General features: G+C 42.4%; 1 protein-coding gene across 3 annotated transcripts in view; it reads right to left on the bottom strand.

The window, feature by feature from the left end:
* The window catches only part of LOC138203179 (rho GTPase-activating protein 29-like), a 28616-nt gene that overhangs the window by 4929 nt on the left and 4593 nt on the right, over positions 1–19094 (bottom strand). The window contains exons 3-16 of one of the 3 annotated variants that reach the window (XM_069157880.1): positions 11297–11440; positions 7236–7332; positions 6876–6948; positions 6528–6588; positions 5491–5640; positions 4681–4745; positions 4424–4534; positions 4031–4111; positions 3460–3627; positions 3178–3315; positions 2308–2495; positions 1083–1252; positions 552–686; positions 305–403 (exon numbers count right to left, since the gene is read on the bottom strand). In XM_069157880.1, coding sequence (XP_069013981.1) covers positions 305–403; positions 552–686; positions 1083–1252; positions 2308–2495; positions 3178–3315; positions 3460–3627; positions 4031–4111; positions 4424–4534; positions 4681–4745; positions 5491–5640; positions 6528–6588; positions 6876–6948; positions 7236–7332; positions 11297–11440 — 1680 coding nt within the window. Of the gene's footprint in view, positions 1–304; positions 404–551; positions 687–1082; positions 1253–2307; positions 2496–3177; positions 3316–3459; positions 3628–4030; positions 4112–4423; positions 4535–4680; positions 4746–5490; positions 5641–6527; positions 6589–6875; positions 6949–7235; positions 7333–7803; positions 8247–8269; positions 10147–11296; positions 11441–19094 lie in introns of those variants that run through there. The other 2 variants (XM_069157881.1, XM_069157882.1) reach the window with 2 other exon arrangements.

Consider the following 19094-nt stretch of genomic DNA (forward strand, 5'->3'; position numbering starts at 1 on the left):
AGTGCAAGCGGAGACTATGAGCCAAAACTAACATCACCCAAGCTGTGCAGCTCCCTTCAGCGTAAAAACATTCGACATAAGCAAAATCCACCACAGATTCTGGCCAATACATTAATGTTATATTTACACCGCACGGAATTGTGCAATGAGTTCACACTGTTTCTCCTTCCCTTCCCCAACTTCCCTGTCACGTAAATGGACACACTGACTAGCTTTGTTTCTACAGGCACGAGCCAAACACATGAGCATACATCTGCCTGAGCTGTAAAAGTGCACACAACACACACAAACAGACATGTCTCACCGTTGTCTGAGGGGGATGGTGGCTCCCTCTCATCCAGGTCATCAGCAGACGACATGGTCCCAGTGGAAGGAGTTCTGGGCAGCCGTCGCTTGAAGTCACCTGCACCAAGAAACGAATTTGTACCTCACAATGATTTTCTTGATTTCACCTGCACAAATGTTTCCTCTGCCTGCCTCATGTATTCATCATCTTCACGTGAAAAGGCCTTTCATAAATTTACAAAAGATTTCAAACAAAATCCTCTTACCTGGACTGGCAGTAGGGGAGTCCATGGACCTGGACTCACTGCTGCCTCCAGCACTCTCTGAGTCACTGCACATCCCACCCTGGCTCCCCTGGCTGCTGGAGGCCCAGGCTCTCAGCGGGACCTGGCTCCTCAATGCTGCAAGAACACACACAGACCAGCAGTCACACACAAACAGAATAACAAAACAGTATTGCAGCTAAATGCTGCTTTTGGTTTTAGTTTTTTTTAGGAGGGGAAGGGGGTTTCTTAGCAGTTTCAGTTATTTTTTGAAAATAAGTAGTCACGCAGATATTCCAGACTTAAGATGAGGAAGCAACGCACAACTCCAACTGCTCTGAGAACATTTCCATGAGTCAGAGCAGGGGTTATGTCCCTGAGGGGCTCATGTAAAGCTGTAGGAATGTTTGCAGGGTGATCGGACCCAACAGGTTATCCTGAGCTGTCCAATCTCCAGCAGCAGTACCAATCATTCTGGGCTATTTTCCCTGAAAAACTACATGCTGAAACTCGCATGTGTGTTTGAATAAATACCTTGTATATCTGTGCTGCTGTTGGACCTTCGCTCACTGATCCTTGCAGCCCGGTGGAGGGAATTGTCCACTTCGTCTCCGCTCAGCACGTCACATGAGGTGATTGATGCCTGCGACAGGTTGCCGTGGGAGGAATGAGTGCTGCCCACAGACCTTTTATTAAAGACAAACCTGAAGAAACAAAGTTGGCATTTAAGGTTTTGTGTGATCAATGTTTATTGTCCCCATAGTTCAGCATTAATATATTGCACAGTGTGTATTTGTTAGAGGTGTGACAGGACTGTTGATCAACACCAGTTCAACTGTACCTGACAACTGTGTTATTACAAGATTTTATTGCATTACACCTCTTGACGACACACCTATAGACTCTGTACAATATTAACCTGGCTATATTATTCCACTGGAAAAATGTGACTACTATACTTTCTGACCTCCCAAGGTTTTTGTATCTCAAAATAAACAAATGTGGATATGTCATATCTTGTATTCATTTCTAGAAGGTGAGGAACTGAAACTGAAATTAGTGCAATAACTCGTGTTAAAAATGTCCCTGTTTCCTCAATAATGAAATCAGAAACTTGGCTCAAGTACAGAATGAACTATTCCTTATTTTCTTAGTCATAATGAGAATGTATGTGTGGGAAGCTGATTCTGACACAGCTTTAACAATAAGTCGAGCCCCGAACCACAGCCAAACTCTCCGCTGCATTCTGCCTGCGCCACAGATATTTCCTGAGGAAGGGCAAGAAAATTCAACACGCATTCTGTCTCTCTCTCTCTCTCTCTTCCTCCCACTCTGACTCACTGTTACATTCGCTGAAAGAAGAACTACGTAACTTTGAAACTTTGGGAGCGACTTCAAAATGTTTTTTTTTAATTTGTTCTACTAAAACAGAAGTTTTAAATCCAAAATAAACTAAAACTATGAAACAGCACAAATACAAGTATTTCTATCAGCTCGACTCAGTTCACACTGACTGATTCGTACTATGGCAGCGTATGCAACAATCCGCCCAATGACGATGCATTCTAAACTACAAAAAGCCATCGTAAAAGAGTGAAACAAGCCGATTTCATCCGAGGAGCTTTGACTTTAACGATGTTAATTCAATTTTTTTTACATTGTAAAATCAAGTTAATTTTTTTATCAGTATTCTTCCAAGTCGAGTATATATTCAGAAACCATTTCCTGAATCTGAGTGTACATTCGTGGTCCTTGGTACCTGGTATTGTCAGAGGAGATGGAGTCTGAGTGAAGGCGCTCTTTGGGCAGATTTTTGGGCAGGTTCCGGACGAACTCAGCATAGCATTCGCCTGATTCGTACAACTTGGCACTCTCACTAAGGGCCTGGTAGTGGGCGGGGAGTGAAACAGTCTGCGTCTGCTGCATCTGAAACCAGTTCACTGTCACCTAAAAAAAGAGGATTTAATAAAAAGTAAATGAGTGAGGCAGCAAATGACCAGCTGAAAAATGAATGAATGACTCAATAGGAAACTGAGTACTCAAGTGATTGTAAATAAATGAAAAGGCATATGAACAGAAATATATGAAGGCAAATATTCCTGCATGCAATGTAGTTTCTGTACTTCCAAATCAATATTTCAGTACAAATAACATAATATCCAAACACAGACCAAATACATAAGAGTGAGAATCTGACCACCTATTTAGAGCAAACTTTCAGTACTTGACACATTTTTCTCATCTGATTTTACTTCTCAGAAGTTTGGACACAATTTGATTAACCATCATTTAACTTTCTTCACAAAATCTTGTAAAATGTATGTGATATAAATATATTTTACAAATCTACATAATGTTACACCTTAAATCATATAAAAACATATTTAAGCAGCTGTTCAGTGTTAGTCATTATAATAAAAGATCTTTCAATTAAATTGAAAGCAAAATGAGGCTCTAGTTTTGTGTTTCACTTTTTGCTTGTGGAGCAACCAATTTGTTGATATTTGTAATGTGCACTGTACCTATTAGATAGGTTTATATAAAAAAAAAAAATCAAAATCAATAGTTATTGTACAGTCCAGTTTCCTTTCTCAGTTCAGTTCAATAAAGTCATGTTACTGTTTCTTACAGCTTTGAGCGTGAGGTCACACTGGAAGACCATCTCTCGGATCTGAGTGAGGATGGTGCTCTTAGCGTTGGCCAGTTCCATTCTTCTGACGCCTGCGTCAGCCATACAGCTCTGGTACTGGTCCTGGGCCTCCTCTGCCTGCCCAAAACAAAAGGACAGAGACTAGAGTAAGGATCTGGGAGAAATGCTACACAGTGCTGGAATTCACTGTTCCCACCCACTAACTGGTAACACCAAATAGTGATCCCAATAATTGTCCCTGTTTTCTGTTCTCCTGCCCACCTTCTGCAGAGCCTCCTCCTCCAGCTTCCTCTTCTTCTCCAGCTGTTTGTTCCCAGCATTAGACTGCTCCTCCTGGGAGCGGTTTGTAGATGAGTGGGCTTTCTCGTACTCCTCTCTCCTCTGGGTCTTCAGTGTTCTCGCCTTACGCAAGGTTGCGTCTGCCTCTTGCTGCCAAAGCCACACAGAGATTAGCCGCATTGCCCACGTGAACAAAATGTTACAAAGGTGTGAAGCAGTTATCGGGAGTGTAATCAGAAACGCTTTGGTGGACGACTAATGTAGTATAAACAAGTTAAAAAAAAAAAACTCATTTATTTTTACCACCCAAAATGTATATTGTCATATATATCACTGATACAAATCAATCTAAGTTTCTGTCAGACTGAATGAAAGGATTCTATCCCTACATAATGTTTATGTGTCTGACAGTCTCCTGGCTGGCTGACAACACTGTAACATTCACTGTGGGTCGCTTGATACTCTGTAATACAAAAAAGGAGACTGTTGCATTGCTATTGAGCTAATAGTAATTATCTAGTAATATGTGTCTATACAGGGACTTATTATCTACCATTTTCTTTTGCTCCCTCTGCCACAGCTCCTTAATGTCTTTCCTCAGCTTGTCCAGTTCATTCTTTCGTGCCAGAAGAGGCTGAGAACAAATAAAAGGTCAACAATTACACAGAGATCTTTCAACAGGGCAGTTTTTTTTTCCTTTAGTCCAAACTGTTTCGACCAGATCGTGGTTGTAATCAAAAGTTTGGCTGGGAATGACAAATGAACTAAGACGAAGAAAGTAATATCAAGTGTAAGCAATAAATCCCCGACGTGGCTGTGGCTTCGTCATGTCACAGACTGTATCTCTTACATGTCGTACATCTTAGCCGGGAGGCAACTATGCTGTCTAAAAGTAAGTGCACAGATTGTTTGACATGCTAAAATCTACTGATCTTGTCACTCTTACCTGTGTGAATTTATTGGTTTGAAGAGCCACTGTAGTTTGAACAAGCAGCTGGTTGTATTCAATGTCGTTCTTGAATGTAGAAATGTAGATATCACTGAAGGGCATGTAGTCCTTGGACAAAATGATATGAAAGATTTAACGTTCACGTATTTTCCAAAGAATATTTCTTTTTATACGAATGTGGGGTAACAATTTTATAGCAATTACACAACACTCAAGAAGTCTATATTCTTAAAAGAAATGGCTTTTTTGGTTACCTGTTGACTGGCCATTGTCTTTGCAGACTCAGCCATTTTGGCATAGCTTTTAGCAAACTCAATATCTGAAAGACAAGAAAAAAATGTACAAAAGAAACATGAATTATCTATGATTGCAACCACTATCATTAATGAATGAATATTTTTGGATATAAACTTGTGTTTCATCTAATGGCACAATGCTGACGCCAAGCAAACACAGATTTCACATTCATGACACAGGAACTCATTCTAGCCATTACATCACACATTACAATGTATTATATACATATTATACAGAACAAGATAAAGAGTCCTGTGGAATCCCTCAAACATAAGTGTAGAAGTTATGTTTGCTTGATAATAAAAATCAACGAAGTATAGGTCAGCATATTATATTATTATATATTATATATTATATACTCTCAGTATATTGCGCATAATAAAAGCACAGCATATTCACAATAAGTCATGACCTTCTCCAGTGTTTTCCTTTCGATTTAAAAGAGCAAAGTCCTCATTTCGGTCTGACTAAATTGAATCACTTCCTTCAGGAACATACGACTCAAGTGTCCACAAACTCTTCTCTTCTGCCATTTTTGAACACTAAAATGATTCAGGGGTCTATATGAAAAATGACTCAAAATAATTCGACTCTTCATATTTTACCCGCAGCGCAACACAAGACGGTGTGAATATTTTTAACAGCAAAACAAAATCATGAATAAAAAAAATCGTCCCTTTCGTTCCAACAATATCTCGTATAATGTCCTAACATAGAAATCCTCCGTTTCGCAACCCAGTGCGCTGTCAGTCGTCTCAGTGTCTCACCCATCGCCAGTCGTTTCTCCATCCAGACCAACAGGTCTTTGATGTACTTGGACCAGGCCTTGGCATAGAGCAGGGCAGACTCCACCCCGCTGTCATTCTTCAGCAAGGTCAAGTCAACTTCTTCCTCCCGAGACAGTGGCACCTCTGGGCCTACGAAGTCGGCAGAGAGAGGAGACATACACACACACACATCACATATCCAAATTTTCCCAAAGCCGGATTGATATATCTCATTTCTACTATCCCAGCAGACGTGTGTGTGTGTGTGTGTGTGTGTGTGTGTGTGTGTGTGTGTGTGTGTGTGTGTGTGTGTGTGTGTGTGTGTGTGTGTGTGTGCGTGCGTGTGTGTGTGTGTGGGGGAGGTAAATGAAAAAAAAAAACAATGAGGTCAGTGAAATTGTCTGTGTGGGAGGATATGAAAGTGCCAGGCATCTTTTAAAATAGTCCAGCAGCCTTATTTTCTTGTTACTGGTTACAACGCGCAACCTCTACGAGCCACCCGCCATCTGATTCAACAGAAATCCCATGTGTTTTCCATCCCACACAGAACTACTCTTCCCCAGGAAAGGAATCTCAGATATGTGGACGGAGAGTGAAAAACGAGCACGTAGTATGAAAAAAGCAGCAGAAATAACAGGGGTGGAAGCAGAGGTTTAAGGCGGGTCTACCTTGGGCACTCAAGAGTCCAAAAGCCGAAATCAGTCCGCTAACTCAAAAGCTGACGCTTCAGCTTTGTACAGAAGCCATTAACCCTCGTGTTGTCCTTGGGTCAAAATGACCCGCAGCTGTGTTCAACCAAGTTCTATTTTATTTTCATAATTTTGGGGATCATTGGTGACAAGGAGGCTGTGAGGGTTTCTTTAAAGAATGATGACCAATGATCCCAAAAAATATAAAAATATAGAAATAAAATAGAACTCGGTTGAACACAGCTGCGGGTCATTTTGACCCGAGGACAACGCGAGGGTTAATAGCAATTAGAATTTATTTTACACCCATTGCCCAGAGACAAATGATGGAATGTGAATAACACTCACCCACAAAGTCACTTTTCTCTGAAACATATCCCTCAGGATCCACGGAGAGGTTGTCAAATGACTGTGAAAAAAGCATTTCAGATTATAAGGAGGGAACGGCAGACATACAATCAAAGTCAGACATCACAAGCAGCTGGCTTTTTCAACACCCCAATTAAGTACAAAAAGCGAGTCTTTGAGGTTTTCTTTAAATGGAGGCGGGGTGAAATTGCTGCTTTAAGTGCACCCTTTTGAAAACCATCGTGTCTCAAAACAAAGCATTAAATAATATATAAAAAAAATAAAAATATATATAAAAAAAATAAAAAATCTGGCCTGAAAGCTAGAAAAAGAAAGACTGTGTCTCACCCTGCTTCTCCTGGTCTGGGGGATCCCCAACCCTGAGCTGCTGTCCACATCTCCCATAAGGAAGTCAGAAACTCTGAGGGGAAGACGTGACAGAATCCATGTCAAAAGCACAGTTTTATATGGTCAAAACAGCAATCTATTCAGTAACAAAGACACTAATGTACAGTATTTACACCGATTTAAAAATAAAACGCAAACCTGCTGTTTAAAGCACAGATATAGGACAGAGATAATTATAGGTTCAACAAGACCAACAAGCTACGGTCTGTTCTCTAAAAGCAGCACGTCTTTTTGGCTGGGCAACAAAAAAAGTAAGCGAATTGTTGTGGTGTTGAAAAGGTAAACAAGCGTTGTACTCACACATTGCCGAATGTGAATGCCAAAGTGTCGATGGATGCGTGTATCTCGCCAAAAATAGCCTTTTTATTTTCTGAGTTCACTTCCTTGAAGTTAACGCCTGTGGAGGGTGATAAAAACACACGAGAACTTCAGCCAAAAGAAAACGCAATTACAAACCTTTTTTTTTTTTTTTGGAGGGGGGGGGGGTTAACTCAATCATTCAACGAGGGTATTTACAGTCTGTATGTGGCCAAACAATACAAGAAACAGGACGACAGAACAAATCAATGACAGAAACAAACACACCAGCAAACTTCAATATTAAAACCAACAACAATGTATTAAATGGAGATTAAATTCTGTGTTGTTTTCCCTCTGCAGTCATAAACCACAATAAGACTATAACCGGCTTTTGTAGGAAGCTGTTTATCGCCTCTCCAGGCGTTTACGTTTTTTTTTTCACGTGAGTGCTGACATTCTAGATGACATACAAAATGTCAAACCCCCCCCCCCCCCCCCCCCCCCGAGCCGTTAGGCAGGGTCAAGAGTGTAAAAGAAAAGGCAACGAAAACAGCTTTCAAAACATAACTGTTAGAGAAGAAGCAGGCGAAGGCAACACCCAATCCAAACGTTTTCAAGGAACGCTCTGGAAGATCTTCGACGAGTATTCAGAAACAGTCCCACATTTTCCTTCCTTTGTTCAAATATGTTGTAATCCGCCGACCCATCATCCATATTTATGATGCACAGAAAAGGCAATCACTTGTACACCGTCCTTTGACATCTATCGACAGCGACGTTTTTTAGAAGGCCGTCCAAGTTTGATAAATCTTGGTGAACACGTGCACCGCGGAGCTTTCCTTCTCAGAAAACACTTCGCTCAGCAACAAGACATTTGCAGAAAGCAATCAGAGGAACCAAAGACCAAGTCAGTCACAGTCGGTGAAATCCGACTAAGCGGAGTACTTCCTGTCTGCCTTGCAACAGGAAACATTCGGCGCAGCTTGAGTTCTGTGACATGCAACACTATAGACAACCACGACGACGACACTTACCTTTACCCTCTACCACCTGGCATCGCTGTCTAGTAACCGGGACCAGAAAGCTTCAGCAGTGCTAGTGCTGGTGTGAAAAAACAGAAAGCTCTAAACAGTTGTAGTTTCCAGACTGCTCTCTAGGCTTTTGTGCTTCCATTTTCTCTTCATGTAAGCAAACTCCTTCCATGTCGGTGGCGGGCGAGTGATTATAAATTCCCACCCTATGAAGAAGCAAAGAAAGGTCATGGCATCCTGGGTTGGGGAGGGAACCCCACGTTCCAGGGAGAGACACTTGAAGACACACCAGAGGACAGGAGGAGGCGCGGTGCGAGCCTCCCTGCTGTGCACCTCCCTGGCCCTGAATGCTTAGCATACAACTCTGAGCTGACTTTCTTCCTCAGGACATCCTGTGGGTCTCATAACAATGATTCCAGAGCTCTGCCCCCCCCTTGTCATGACTGAAATATGGAAACTGCATCATTCAAGTACAGAGCCCATTGTTTTCTCACGGTTGAGCCACAACTGGGACAGTTAACCCGTGAAAAATGTTTTTGGTGTGTGTGTGTGTGTGTGTGTGTGTGACATTTTGTCTTGAGATCTGTCTTTTCCCAAGAGAACCTTATTTCTTTGGCATAAAAGGGCATTTCAACAGTTTCTTAAATGCAACCGTTTTGTTAGTCAGGCAAACAAAAAAACCAACAAAAAAAAAATAGCCTGATTGTATTTAAATTCATCATCACAGCAAATGATTTTCTTACATATAATAAATCTACTACATGTTGCATGGAGACATAAAGATGCCATTTACAGACACCTAAAAGATTGACCACAGTAAACAAACACACTCCGTCAGCTGCAAGCGTATTTTCTGTGACGAAGGGCGACACGAAGCGAGGAAAAAATTTCAATAAGTTGAGGAAGTTAACACTTTTATTGCGTTGCCCCACAGTTTTGCAGTCAGGAGGGGAAGGGGTAGGGGGAGGGACAGGGGGAGACCGAACAGTCTCAGCAAACTTGTCCAGGAATGAAGCCATGTCTGGGTCTGTTTGGAGCCAAAAAGGAGTCTTGTGAAAAGATCCTATCTTTGATGACACACAAACAGAGAAGGAGGTACAGCAACAAGAACCGTCTGAACGTGCACCAGACGTTTTCAGGTTTATTAAAATTTGCTTTCAGTGCCAAATGAAAAAGACAACAGTAGGGGAGTAGGATGAGCGGATAATATGACACCTGAAAACTGGTTTAGACAACCATGTGTTTAGAGAGCGAGGAGCTTTTTGTTTGTTTTTTCTGTAAATTTTGGCAGCTGTCCAAAGGCCCCAGGTGTCGTGACCAAGCTTCAAAGAGCATCACGGGTGAAGAGAAGATGCACTCTGAAGACAGTGAGGCGCACAAGGCCTGTTATCATGCAAACCTTTGAGTCTTCATCTCTGATGTCTCACTGATTCATCCCTTTTTCAGCCTCTCCTTTTCAGCTCTGCTCTGGCTCACTGTCTGTGTCAGTATTGCGTAAATTACTGACTATTAGGGACAGTCCATCCAGGGAGTGAGTTGACGTGAGGCACCCCCTTGTGGACAAGCAGCCTCCTCAGTCCACTGGGTATTAAACTACTGTCTTTACTGCAGCACTAAATGACAAAGCTTTTTCTCAAAAGAACGATTACACACCGCAACCATGTACAATATCAGCATCATTCCATCGGTTAGACTGGTGAAGGCCTACTTTTGTCCAGTTTTAGAGTACCAAATACTGAAAACCTTGGTATTATTATTTTCTGATAACTAGGCCGTCATACCCACAAATTCAGAAAGAAAAACCAGTTCCATTAGTTCCATTTCTCTATTCAGGGATCCATCAATCCAGCCATTTCTTTCTCGATATAGATTACAATTTTAATTCACTGCACTGAAAAACAATCTGACTCAAGGGCTTTCTTTTTCTTTACTTTAAAATATGTAAACCTCATTTGAACGTCAAATGAGACCAGGCACTTCAAAATTGTCAGATTGAATCAGTTTAACAAACAGAAAATACACAGAACTGAATAATGGCATTGACAAAGAAACTGCGTTTTTCAGTGGATCCTTTGAATCACTTAATAAGGAGCAATCTGCCGCGTTTAATGCATCCGTAATTGTGACATCAAAAAGTCATTTTTAGCACCCATTTAAGAGAAGATTTTCAGACACTTTAGATTTGATTACAAGAGTTTCACCTGAACATTTGTGTTTAGCTGCTGTATATATATGCATAAAAGATAGAAAACTTAAGTTACAAGTCAAGTAGTGATTTCGTCACTACTTGACATTGTCATTCTTTCACCCATTGAATCAAGTTCCAAAGTGTCCTTTCAACAGATCAGTCTCAACAATGCCAATAATTCCTTTGTGTAATCAGGATGTCTTTTGTTCCCTTTCGCATGCATTCTTGTCGAAGTACCACTCAACAGGCTGCAGACTGCAGACAGTCATTCTTAACTGACAACATCTGAGTTGTGACCTACTCCTTAAGAATGCGAAAGAATGACTGTGTCTGGGTGTCTGACAGGTCACAACATCTGAGTTGTGACCTGTCAAGACACCCAGACACCTCACCACACAGGAAAAGAATGAAGAAGCGTGGATGTGCTTGATTGACCACATCCATGTAGTCTCTGCTGTAAAGATTCTGGTGCGGGAGTCAAGTGAAGCATTACCCTCGCCAGTGGATCGCATTTCTTAGCAGATGAACTGGCGAGTTCCCTTTGTTTGTTGTTCATTCAGAAGACAAGGATTGGATCTGTTGCTGGAGGAATAATAACGTCTCACGCGGGGACCTTTTAGAAACATGTCTCAAGCCAACTCTAACCAAGCAGAGATCAAGGAAATATTCCTGCGGTGGATTTCCCACACTTGTCAGAGCGCCTGACGTTTCGTCCCCCATCCAGAACCAGATTGCCACAGAGAGATTTCACGCCAGTATATTTGCGCATCATCTGGGCGCCCTGTGGTGTGTTCATCTGGGTGTCTGCACTCACGCATGCATGCTAGCGAGTAATTACTGACCTTTGACCTTAGCAATGACCGTGCCAGCTGCTCCGAGGATGTCCGAGGAGTTGAGAGTCTGGTGTTTGCCGATGACGGCCTTCAGGACGCGGAGCAGCTCTGCCAAACGTTCCTGCACCACCTCCTGAAGACCTTCCTGATTCTCTGAGGGGGAAAAAAAAAAAAAAAAAAAAAAGAAGAGAGAAGACACATGTAGGTCAGCTGGGTTAAGTCATGTAGGTGTCAAGATCTTTACAAGACTAATGAGAGCTTAATTACATGTTAAACCCAGTTACCAGGCGCAGTCAGCAGTCGCATATCTTCATCCATTAGTCACAACTCAGCCAGTGTCAAAATAATTCTTGGCATTCCTTTTCTCATTGCCACACGCTTTACTTCACATCTACTTTGTCATTTGGAAACTATTAAGCTTCGCTGTCATGTTTTATCCAACACAGACAATTCCTCCCTCAGGGCAAATGAGACGGCTCATGTTGTGTTGTGTTTTTATCTGCGCTGTGCAGCCTCCTGATGAAAAGTGGAAGAGGACGCAGACAGTTATGATGGAGGGGCGATGATGCAACTTGTTTTTGAGCTTCCTCTAGGCAGAGTGACACCACGTACAACGGAAGAGGTGTATACAGCAAACAGGTTAAACCGTCTCAGTCATGGCTGTAGCATTCACACAGATGAAGCCATTATGACGTGCTTTTGTGGTCACAAGCCAGGCACAGTCAAGCTCGAGAGTTAGAAGTTACAGATTTGATCAGTACAACAAGCCTCTGTGTTTGTCAACATCTTTGAGTAACAGTGACAGCTACAAAGCTTACCCCCCCCCCCCCCCCCCGTTATTATTGAATGAATACAACAGCGGCCCCAGAGCGAGTTTACGCACTATAAAACTTGTGAAATGTATACAAATCAACAGGACTTTCACACATAAGATAAGAATGAAAGAAATAGAATTTCAGAGGTGACTGAAGTGACACACACACACGGTACCAATTATGCGATCGCATATTTTCTACAACTATCAGCAACACAAAAAAAAAATTGAGGAGAATCTTGCAAGAGGTCTCCAACACCACTGAGGTTACAGAAGATGACAGGAGGGGGGGGAAAAGAATGTACGAAATGCAAGTTTTTCAACCAGATCATATTGCATCAGTCATTCTGCCTTTAAAAGCATCCACCCTGTAGAACAAGGCAAAGCAGTGAAGAGAAGCACCCTACGTGCTCATGTATTTAACCAGGCTTCTTAATACTGAATGCTTTTATTCATCTCCGTAAGTGCTCTGTATGACGCCTGCAGAAATGTTTCAAAGCAGTGTTGGCGTGTGTTTTATAGACAATTAATCTCTTTGTGCAAAATTTAAAAAAAAAAAAAACAATAAAACTCGAGACAAAATAAACTTCTGCAAACTCCAAAGCAACAGCGGGATAGGAAGAGTCTGTCTCCTGTTCTGATGCAGGCTAATCAGCCGAGGCCCCGTGAATTGGCACCAGACAATAGGTGAGTTCATGTCTAACTCAATGTTTTGGAAGAAGCAGGGGCACCGGCTGGAAACAGAAAAGTCATCTGTTTTTCATCAAGGCTCCCCTCCCGAGCAGCAGGGTGAGATGAGACTGAATTTATTGGAACGTTAAAAGGAATTACAGAGGGAGTGAAAATGAGTGCCTGTGTGTGTGTGTGTTACCCTTTCTACACCTCTCTCACGCGCTAATTCAACAAGCTGGCATGAAACATTGTTGAAGAGACAATAATCCGCAGCTGAGACATAAGCCCGAACCATCTGTGACCAAGAAGTGTGGTTCTACAAAACTATACCAAACATAATTGGCTAAACAACAGGCTTCCATCTCGCTGGTCAGACAGGTCCCACCTCAGGATGAAAGGTGTTTTTTATAGCGGCGGGAGGGGGCCGTGGGGGCTCACCTGCTCACATGCCCCAAGGTGAGAGGTCCATGACCCTGCAACACACACTTTGAAGTCTGCCTCCCTTGCGACACTGATAATGGGTCTTCATTAAGCCCCCACCCCTTCCTTTTAACCCTCCTTTCTTAGTCGCAGTCATCAGAGCATTAGTGGTTAGCTGACTGGCTTTTGAAGATTTTCTTATCAAAGACATGTGTGGGATGATTTATTAGCATATAAGAGAGTCCTACTGAGAAGCACACCAGAGAGTTCTCACTTAGCAGAGCGCGAATCAAGGTGCTGCTGTGGAATTGCATTGGTAGGTAATGCAGGGCGGGATCACCCATTTCCTTCCCGTGAAAAGAAAATAATTTAATTAATCTATTCTTCAGAAAAGCAAAGGGGTTAGAAATTGTGAGGAAATAACAAAAGCTGTGATGCTGTGGCAACACATATGGATGTCCTTAGCCAATCTGCTGGACGAGACTTTTTTTTTTTTTTATTCTTTGTTTACTGTAATCTACTGCCAGCTGTCACAAAGGCAGCACTGTGCAGAGTTAAAACACTGTAATGGAGCGGCAAAAACAAATAAAAACAAATAAAAAAAAAAGCAGCCAGCAATTTCAATTAATGATAAACATACCGGCGGCAGCTTCCAGCAAACAAAGACCATGTCGACACTGTTGAAAGCAACGCTTCATGCATCTCAAAAGAGAGCTGTCGAACCTTGTTGCCGGATTATGAAAGACAAAGATCAGTAGATAAAGAATTTTAAAGATGGATAGATCGTGGAGTCGGGCAAAAAAAAACAACCTAAGTCACTGTGTTCACTGCAGCACGAGACAGCTGAGAGAAGGCTGGTTAAAAACATTCAAAAAAAAAAAAAAAAAAAAATCTGTGTTAAGTGGTTTTGTCACAACAATGGCATCAAAAAGCGCAATGGAAATTTGCTGGTGATTGTGGGGGCCGCTCCATTGTTTTGGTAGAGATAACAGCTGAGGCAGAGAGGGTGGGCCATATTGTTTAAAGGAAGACCCCCTGCCGATGCAGCTCAAATCTGCCTCGGCTTTCTTTACAGTGGTGGGATGAGCACAGTGTCCCACCCACGCTTCTTTTATTTTTCTGCAAGATCAAGACCACTGTCCCCTTTAGGAAAATAAGTTCAGTATGAAATATAATATTACCAATCATCTATTTTAAGCCTTAACCCAAAACGAGGAAAGTTTATTATTATTATTATTATCATCAAATGATCGGCACTTAACTTCAACAGTTGCTGATTGCTTTTCTGCTGATAGGCTAATTCAATTAATTTACATCAGAGTCTAAGCTGAATTGTTGTCCATCACATGTCTGAAAGTCAGGCTGGTCACGTCCTCGCCCTTCTGCTACAGATCACCTGACAGCTGCGAGTTAAAAATGAAATTAAGGTAAGTAACTTAGCTCTAAATGTACTGAACACTTTGCCAATTGGACCCGGAATAAAAAAATTTAAAAAAAGAGTCAGGTGTCTAGATTTACTTTCTTTCAGTAAAGGTTTTCCTTAGGGTTTCATTATGTAACTACAAAGAGACCATAGCAGAGGACTAATTCAAAAGGCCCTTTAATTTCCAAAAGTAAAGGATTCACTTGAAGGTTTATGACTTAATTATTTTCTTTAAATAAGAACATGTTTACCAAAGGGATTTCTTTTAAAATTCTATCATTATTAAACCAATTTAACTGGTGACCAGTTTTCACAGAAAGAGATAGGGCTATAAAGAGCAACAGAAACTGTTGGGTGTGGGGTTCCCATTGTGTCTGATAAACCTCATTGTGAGTGTGGTGCAGAGAGAGAGAAAGCAAGAGAGAGACCAATCTAATCCCAATCTTCAGGTGGCCTGATCTTCAGGTTACAGCCTCTGCTCCCCCCCCCACTGATAACAATAGGCAATCAACTGGCCTGTCTGCTTGTGGAACAAGCAGCTCTGGTGACAACAGTTCTGCTTGAGAAGCAGGCTTTACCGGAAGACCATCGGAGGCCACATTATGCCTTGAGCATCCCTCCTGTTGCCTAGAAGGGAGGGAGAGGTGACACATTCGCACCCCCCCCAGCAGCAGATGATTCTCAAGATTTTCTTTCAGATGTGTATCAGTCCACATTCCGCAAGTGGTGACGCAACTGCTCTGTCTTGACTCAGTCATCGCCCCAAGAGCTCCCCTCCAAATGGAAACGGCCACTTTCGGGACCCTCCCCACAGATAAACCAACTAAGCCAAACTCAGATTATCCACAAATCTCTTCAATCACAAACCACGAGGCCAGAAAACATAAAATGCTCACTGTGGCCGACTGTGCTCACACTGCTGAGCTGCCAGCAACCTGATCTGCAACAGGTGGAATTGTTTGGTCAGGATTCCATTTCTAAACACTAATTTCCCCCCCTCCGTCCAAACAAACCAGCGGCATTGCTGGGTGCCTCTCCGTCTTTCCCATGCCTTGTTTGGAGACAAGAGTGAGGCCCGGACATCTCAGAGACGGTAAACAGCAGGCACTCCATAAACAGCTACCTGCTCTCTCGGACTGTTAGCGAACTACACTCTGTGAGGTCCGGGCTTCACACACACAAGGCTGATTCTTTGACACTTCATTACATGTTTTGGTGGGGGGGGGGGGGGAACGACAACTTTACAGCAGGTGCAACAAGAGCACATTCGTTGAAAGAACAAACAGTCTATCAGATGTCAGATACACTGAGTGTCTGTGCAGTGACATTCAAATTGCTTTTTTTTTTTTTTTTTTTTTTTTTTGCTTTGTCTTGTCCAAAATGTAAGATATTCATTTTAAAGAGAAACTTCATTTTAAAGAGAAACACGGCTTGAAGCATTTTCTTTCCTGAAAAATGACTTAAATCGATTAAATAACCAACAGCTGAAGGCAAATGTTGTTTATGAGCAAAGGAAGGTTGGCACCGTTGGTGAGTTGCATTTGCGCCCATTCATGAACATCGGAGGATGATGTCACCTCAAGAAAGTTTGCAGTACAAGATTTTGCAACTGAATCTCCACCTGCCTGAATGACTGACATCACTTAACAGCATCTGACATCCCATGACAGCATGGGAAAGAGACATAACCAATTCTTTTAGACATGAAAAACATTGTAGAATTTATTGGGACAAGCGCAGTTGTGTTTTTGGTGCGTCTCTTCTCAAACATAATGTTAGTTGCTTTTGCTGTTGTCAGAAAAAAAAAAAAAAAAAAAAACCAGTCTGTCTCGCCAAACAGCACAAGCCTTGGCCCCTTCGCTGCTCCGAGCCTGACCCGCAGCTGTAATTTTCAGCACTTCTACCCAATCACCGGCAGTGTCGTCCCCCTGCTTGCAGGAGCTCCACTGGCTAATCCACCCCTCGCCATGACCAATGTCCTACACAAACATCCAGAGCCCATAACCATAAATCCCACCCCAGGAAACACACCCCGACCACAAGCTTGCACAAAAACATCCTTCAGCATCACAGGGGAAAGTTACTGCCCAACAAATCTCTCCTTTCTTCCTCCTAAGAGCAGCAGGCCATTAAACCATTATGTGCTAGATTTCTGCTTTTTCTTCCGATTGAAGGCACCACCTGCAAGTGGCCACTTGAGTTGGCACAGGGGCACTTGTGTGAAAGGGGGAGATATGTGTGGAAGCTATTGCTGTGTTTATTTTATTTTTTTTACACTGGTGGTGGCTTTATGGGCAGTAAACAGGTCTTTAAACTGGTTAAAATGTTTAAAACGGGCCTAAAGTGGACAAGAACCGCCAGTATTAACTCTAATAGGCCGACTAAAGGACTTAGTTTCAATTGAATCCGCCGGATTTAACCTTCAAAACTGTCATGTAACCTCAGTACAAACATTTTTGAGCAGGTAGAAAAACAAGACCACGAATAAACAACTTCGTCACGAGCCTCGGTAAGGTAGACAAGTTCCTGAGATGCGACCAAACACTCAGTGAACATTTTGCTCATTTGCATACTCCTTCTGACAATAACACAGTTACAGACTGGTACTGTGAAACACAGAACAATGCAGTTTAACTGGAGTACAGCCAGAGCTTGTCACAGTGTCATGATGACGCCACCGGTGGAGAAAAGCCACAGTTTTCATGGAACAAGGACTTGTGAGTCAGTTAGACATGTTCTTCCTCATTCAATAACATTAAACGCAGCATTAAACTACGTGAAGAATTTTTTTTTTTTTGTCGCATACCTCCAGAGTTCATCCGTCACTGAACAAACTGTACAACGAACACTATACATTGAGTAAATAAGCGTTCAACCAGCTGTGCCGGGAGGCGTTTGCTCTGCCCTGAAGTGGAACAGTGGAAGTGCTGCTGCAAAATAACATTTTCCACCTGAAGCTAAAAGAATTTAAAAAAAAAAAAAAGTGACCTGGACACTCTGCAAAGAAATAAAGAGTTTCAGATGGAGTCCCGATGGCTCTCTGTTATTGTAACATGAGCCATTTAAAGTTAAAAACCTCACCCTTGTTCAGCCCTGTTGGCCCGTACACCATCCATAACTTACACCGCTCCTCTCCCAGCACACATTCCTAAAATGTTTGGACATGATGAAGGGAGAACCACTGAGGTTCTTGGAAAATTTCTACACATTTGAGAAAATACTGACCTTTTGGGATGAAATTTGCAGTCCGTTTCGTTCCTTTACGGTCACCAAGAAAGCAAAAGAGAAGATGTGAAGCGGCGGTGGGAGGTGTTGCTCAGTATGTGACCTCATGGTAACTGTTTCATTTTGTAAAAACTGATCCATTTACAAATTTTTTTTCCCCGTGTCACTCGTGCCATGTATATAACCATGACAAATATATTTGGACTCCTTCAAAACAGGCTTCAATTTTTCCACTTTTCATTTCTAAATAACAAGACGACCTTGCCTGCGTTGTTTCATGTGAATTGCTGATATATGTATTTTTTTGTTTTTTTATGAGTTTTCATAGTAAATGTTCACTCGCACCTACCATTAGTCTATTGAAGGCACTATAGCTACAAGTGAACATTTGTTCTAAAGGAATGCCGGGTATGCAGGAGAGCGGGGGGGGGGGGGGGGGGGGGGGGGGATGGGAGGGGGACAGCAGCTCGGCTGTGTGGAGGACTCCTTTTTTTCATGCCGATTAAAACCATTAACTTTGCTGTATTCTGCAGCAGAACACCGATTGGACTGAAAACTTCAGAATGACGAAAATGGCCTGACATTTTTAATGCATGTCTCTCTCTCTCTGTTTTTTTTTTTACATTGGCCCTGAAGCGCTGTGCACTCACTCCTCTTGTACCATTACCATTAAATGCTTGTAATTGTGACATCAGGGGGGATTTAACCATCACGCCGTGTGCACAGGTTCAATGCAACAGGAATATTTCAACACGTGGAAAATGTTTGACATTCGACGGGCAATCACCACAAGAATTTCCTGAGTGGTTTGATGTGTCACTGCTCGATTGCGTTTCCCTTTCAGTTTGCAAAAGCCGCGTGCGCAAGTCATGGTGTTGTTCTCAAATGTTCTCCGCTCTCTTTTCAAGAGAACGACAAATATGCAAGATAAGTGTTGGAAAATCGACGCGCCGACGGTTCGTTATTTACCACTGCGGGTACTTTAACTGAAATAGTTTGGTTCGGGCAATCGCCAACAATATTTGGCGTATGATGCAGAGGGATAACAGGCTGAGGGTCACTGATCAACGGTGCGAGTCGATGGGACTCTGCGAGTGGTTAAAGATCATTTTGGAACAACAGGAGCGCAGGGACAGGGGTCACCTACTCGGTCAAAACTCATACCGCCTCACATTCTTCTCTTGGGTTACATTCTTTGACAGCTTGATTATTGTTGGGCAACGATTCTTGCGAGCCGTGGGACCGAGGGCCCC

This window comes from Embiotoca jacksoni, unplaced genomic scaffold (assembly GCF_022577435.1).
Source record: "Embiotoca jacksoni isolate LCO1_2020_lvr unplaced genomic scaffold, fEmbJac1.0.p SCAF_22, whole genome shotgun sequence".
In the NCBI taxonomy this organism is placed as follows: Eukaryota; Metazoa; Chordata; class Actinopteri; family Embiotocidae; genus Embiotoca; species Embiotoca jacksoni.